The sequence below is a fragment of the Fonsecaea multimorphosa genome, assembly GCF_000836435.1.
Source record: "Fonsecaea multimorphosa CBS 102226 unplaced genomic scaffold supercont1.1, whole genome shotgun sequence".
Lineage (NCBI taxonomy): Eukaryota > Fungi > Ascomycota > Eurotiomycetes > Chaetothyriales > Herpotrichiellaceae > Fonsecaea > Fonsecaea multimorphosa.
The window spans coordinates 1,365,790-1,371,428 of record NW_015971635.1 but is presented as its reverse complement, the minus strand read 5'-3'; the positions used below and the strand labels follow the sequence as shown (position 1 = coordinate 1,371,428).

The 5,639-nt window shown below is 52.7% G+C and overlaps 1 protein-coding gene across 1 annotated transcript; it reads left to right on the top strand.

Moving 5' to 3' along the window:
* Window positions 1–214: 214 nt before the first annotated feature.
* Window positions 215–3,842, top strand: Z520_00517 (uncharacterized protein; the record flags this gene model as incomplete). The annotated part of the gene is made up of 2 exons (XM_016771038.1): window positions 215–3,707; window positions 3,760–3,842. The coding sequence occupies 2 exons, from the start codon at window positions 215–217 to the stop codon at window positions 3,840–3,842; spliced, it is 3,576 nt and encodes a 1,191-aa protein (XP_016637948.1).
* Between the last annotated feature and the right edge of the window lie 1,797 nt (window positions 3,843–5,639).

Here is a 5,639-nt window from a genome sequence, read left to right as displayed (position 1 = left end):
CTGCCGAGGAACATTTCAAAGTGCCACATATTTCACCCGAAACCAAGCAGATCACTAGCGACACGGCGGTTTCGCGCATGCTACTTTCCAACTGGCTTTCTGTCCTATTCTCCGTCACTCGAGGCTTCGCTAGGTCGAGACGGTATTGAGAAACTGGGTTTCAAGCACAGTGCTCGGAGCGGAAGGCAATAGATACTGAAGCCAGATGGCAGCAATGGCGGAAGAAGAGAACAAGTCTCCCGTCGACGCCATGGACGTGGCATCGCCTGAGGCGGCCTCAGCTGAAAGAACATCCAACGAGACATCGGAGGCTGCTGCCCCAGAAATTGGTGAGTCTTTTCAGACAGCTCTGCTTTCTGTGTTTGATGCTCATTCCCATCTCTCGGCAGACAAGACATCAGCCAACAAGGCTGCGTCGGGCAAGGTTTCGACAGCGTCCAAAAACATCATGCCAAACCCAGCTTTTCCTGCGCCAAAGACAGACAAGCCTCGTCCTCATGTGTGCTTGACCTGCATGCGATCCTTTGCTCGCCTAGAGCATCTTAAAAGGCATGAGCGATCTCACACCAAGGAAAAGCCGTTCGCGTGCCCCGAATGTACTCGCTGCTTCGCCAGGCGTGACTTGTTGCTCCGACACCAGCAGAAACTCCACTCGTCTACAACACCATCAGCACGGCCCCGGTCTGGACGTAGGGAAAGTGTTGCAGGAGTTGCCAGCGGCCGTGTTCGCAAAAACTCCACCGCGAGCACCACGACAACAATGAGGCCGAGAGCGAACACTGTCAGTCATGTGGATTCTGCCACTCGGAGGCTAAGTGTGATGTCCGATTCCGTTGGAAGCTTTGGGCGCCAACCCTCAACCAGCCATACCAACCATAACAGCGTGTCGGCCATATCGAGTCTTCATGCATATCAATACCGCGGCGTACACGGTCATCAGCATGCTTTAAGTTTGCCAAAGTTGGAGACCCATGGACTGCAAACCGACATCTTAGGCAGCCTACGCACGGCGCCTCCCTACGGGGGATTTGGCGCCGAATTTGAAAATGGCATCGACTCCGACCAAGGAAATACCATCAACCCTCACGCACTGCATATGACCAACATGCAAGCGCTCAGCCTCGACTCGTCGGTTTCCCCTTTCCACCAAATGTTTCCTGGTATGACCCCTTCTCAAGCCATGGCCGACGACGATGCGAGTTTCGACTGGATGACTTTGGGCTTCGAGAATCAGATGTCCTTCGCTCAGGCCAATGAGAACGCTATCGATGACTCCTCCCCCTCGGCCATGAGCACCAATAGTCCGGCTCCAGTGAATGACGTGAACATGAATGGCGATCTAAATCTTGCAGCGATGCAACAAGCTTCAGTTACTGCAGGCAATATGTGGTCCACAACTCTTGCAGCCCATGTGCCTTTGTTGAACAGTCCTATGAGTATTGAAATGTTGTCCCAATTTAACGACGTCGTCAATGCTTCAATGGGGACCGTCTCGCCAAAATCCTTACTGGGTCAAGCAACCGCTATGGATATCAGCCTTCCAACTCCGCCAGATTTTACCACAATGGACGCTTCCGCCATGCACGCGGCCCCTCAATTTACTGGTTATCATCTCTCGCTTACTGGAGATGGTGCTGGCTCTACTACTTCCACAAACTCAGTGGATAGTAGTCTCCAACAGAGCTCGATCACAACGATGTCCTCAGATTTGGTCAATGATCATATTCGGAATGTTTTGATCGCCGGCCTTTCTCAGAATGCAGGCTTTGGACAACGCAAGTACTCTCAACCAGCAATTAGTTCGCCGTTGTCTCCAAGCTCCAACACACGCACGAAAGGGTTCAACGCCAGCACCTTTCCCAGCACATCTGAGTTGCAGCGATATGTGTCTGCCTATATTAAATACTTCCATCCACACCTTCCCTTTCTTCACGTCCCTACCCTTAACTTTGAGTCGCCAGATTATACAACGCCGATCAGGCTGGTTTCTGGCCATTCTCAATTTGGTCAGGCCTCTGTAGCTGGGGGAGGCAGTTGCTTGATCCTGGCAATTGCTGCCATTGGGGCTTTATATGAACATGAGGTATCTCAATCTAGAGACCTCTTCGAGTGTGCCAAACGCTTGATTAGCAGCTACCTCGAAGAGAGGCGCAAGGCCAACCTGACCAAAACACAATTTGGCCCTCGACACTCTGCTGAGCGAGAAGACACGCCACTCTGGTTAGTCCAGGCTATGTTATTGAACGTGATTTATGGCCACAACTGTGGCGATAAAACAGCGGCTGAGCTTGCAAGTAACCATTGTGCAGCCCTGGTGAGTCTTGCTCGTGGTGCGGAGCTCGCAAAGGCTTCTCAAGGCTACAGCGGAACAAGCATGAAAGATGCCAACGTCAACGTCCAGATGGGTGGAATGCCAAACAATGGCTGGGGCTCGATGATTAGCGAAATGGATGATTCTGACTGGTTGGAGTGGAAGGTGATGGAAGAACGCAAGCGAACTTTATATGCGGTCTTCATCCTTTCGAGCATGCTTGTGACAGCTTACAACCATCCTCCCGCACTCACCAATTCCGAGATCCGATTGAATCTACCCTGCGCCGAAGAACTCTGGGCTGCCGAGTCTGCGCAAACATGGCGCCAATTAGGAGGAGCGAGCGCGGAAACGGGCGCTCTTACCTTTGCCGCGTCATTGACACATTTGCTCATGTCCGCACACAGACAACGAAGGCGAAACAGTAATGTAAACGGAGTTGGGCTTACGAGCGAGCTGGAACTCACCCCGAGCACATTCGGTTGCTTGATCCTGATCAACGCCTTACATAACTACATCTGGGAAACACGACAACGTCACTTGGGCCGGCAATGGACCGCAAGCGAAACGGAGCAGATGCACGCCCACATTGAACCGGCACTTACGGCATGGGAAGCGGCATGGGCGAGCAATCCCAAGCATAGCATCGAGCGACCCAATCCATTTGGCGACGGTCCCTTGTCGGCGGATTGTGTCCCTTTGCTTGACCTTGCTTACATCCGGCTGTTTGTCAATTTCGGGAGGTCCAAGGAGGCTTTCTGGCAGCGGGACTACGATGCTATGGCGGAAGAGCTGGCCAAGGGCTCCGAACCGGTTTCGGGGCAGGAACCGGGCAAACCAGACCAAACAAGCAACTCTCCATCTCAAAAGCCAGAGGCCAAGAATCAAGAGCAAATGCCGACTCCTGCGGAAGAAGGCATGAAAGTGGAACCAGGAGAACACGAGCAGGAAGCCCGGAAATCCCACTCGTCCCGACGTGAGCGACACCTTCGCAAGGCAGCATTCTACGCCGCCGATTCTTTGGCCATGTCAGACAAACTCGGTTTGAGTTTTGCTGAACACACCTCTCGAGAGCTACCAACGCAGTCTGCGATGTGTGCATTTGACTGCGCGCAAGTCCTTGCAGAGTGGATCGCCACCGTCCAAGAACGGGTTGGCAGATATCTGGGTGTCATTGGCCGCGATGAGATGAACCTGCTGGAAGTACCAGGCATACTCCTCCTCGAGGATGAAGACCGAACCTTGATACAGAAGATTGACGAGATCCTGACCAGCGCTGAAAGCAAGGTCGAAACCCAGGGCGGATTTGACCTCTCTGCGGCACGGGCAGGAGGTCATGGCAGCAGAATCCTTGCATTGACAGCGTACATACTAGGAAGGGATTCCGTGTGGCCGGGTGAGTCAATGCTTTTGTGTGGGGAGCACAATGTACTAATCCTGTGTTACAGTCTTCAAGCTCATGGCGCGGTCGCTGGAGACCCAGGCAGGGCATATCAAGGAGCGAGCCTTGGTTTCAGCTTCGAACCCGTGATGACATTCAGCAAAGCTCAGGCTCCGATCTCGAGGTCACCTTGACCAACATGATTAATTCTTCTTTCTCCCAAATGCGACGGATGCAAGCTTGATTGCGACACTTGTTTTAATTTTGACTCGAATCTTGACGATGCCAGTCGATATGATTTATCAGGACATATGATCACAATATACCCCACAGACCCACAACCTGTGACGCGAAAAAATTGCAGAGACGAGCCATTTCTGGTTAAGGACCTTCCAAAAAGTGCGGGACTTCATGTATGAGGAGTACATATGGACTTGTTATGGGAGGAGCGGTCTGCGAATCTTCTCTTGACGAGTGGTCTGATTCATACCTAGTAATGAGCAACGCCACCGAAGCATGTAACTATACGTCGGGAGGAAGCTGGTGATGGATAAAAGTAAAGGATCGAAGGCGACCAACATGATGCTCATTTTTATGACCGTCGATGAATTGAATGGGTTATCAGTCGAATGACGTTCCCCCCCTTGAGGGTGGAGAGGTCCTCGAGGATGACTGACAACCAAGCAGCTTGAAGCTTGCACCGGGGGTGAGAGCAATAACATGCAGCATTGTGGCAGAGAGTCTGCGCTTTTTCGTGGCCAGTACTGGTTGCTTCTCCCTCTTCGTTCTGCTAGTATCTGCGGGGCCAAGCCACGCGCTGCAGCGGCAGCAGCTATTTCTTTTTCTCTTTTCCTGGTCCTGGAGGGATTAGCAGACGTTGACCTGAATGGACAAGAGTCGTAATCAAGCATTGTCACATGTTGGGCTGTGGACTGCATGAGGTGAGTAGAAGCGACTACAAAGTGCCAATGACCGGGCCGCAACTTGAGGGAATACAGCCTCGAAGAAGGTGATCAGCCCTTGTGCAGTCGAGTCGGTCAGTCTGGCAAGCAGTCAGAACGATATACGCAGAACGCCGGGAACGGCGGTTCAGATGGCGCTGAAATTTCATGTAGCCAAGACCGTCCATTCTTCTTGTGTTGAGGATCTTGAGCCCATTGACCAACCATGAAGCGACGCTGTAGAATCGACCTCCCGTCTCCGGTGGAGTCCGCATGACATTGACAGGAGAGGAATTGAGCGCAGAGGAGAAAAAAGAGCGACGAGACGGCATATCAGGTGGCTGGATGAGGTGGTTGACCAAGTTCGTACCTCGTCGGGTGCTTGTCTGTCTCCTGAAGCTGATGGCCGATGGGGAGATGGATGAAGAAACAGGAAGGATATACCAGTAGGAGGTAGATTTGCTGTCATGGCCATCAACCCAGAGGCCAAGCCGAGTGTCCGAAGCGCAGGCGTGGCGTGGACGTGGCACCTATTTCTGGTTGGTCCAGGCCTCGGGACTCGAGCAGCTAACTGCCTGCGGTCAACTGTGGGTGGTTACCTAGGTACTGGCTCCACAAAGGGAGTTGGTCAAGTCGAGGCGACGTGGGCGTCGATATCATTTACCCCCAGCTCACATTATTATTATTATCGCCGCCCACACTCAGGTAGTAGTTGCCATGCCGCAGTGCCACGCTCACCCCGTCGCCCCCAAGCCCTCTAGGGGTCCGTCCCCCCAAGACCACTGGGTACCACCCGATCTCCAGTGGACGTGGCTCGGTGCCTTATTAAGATCCCGGCTCCACTAATTGTCGCCCATTAAGAAACCGCACCTCACAGCGATGGTGATCGTCACTCTTTCCACCTTTTTTTGCCATTTATATACACCCAACACCCAAGACTTCTCCTTGCTGAGTGTGCTTATTCCTCCATTACCACAGCAGGATCTAACCCTCCCTTTCCCACCTA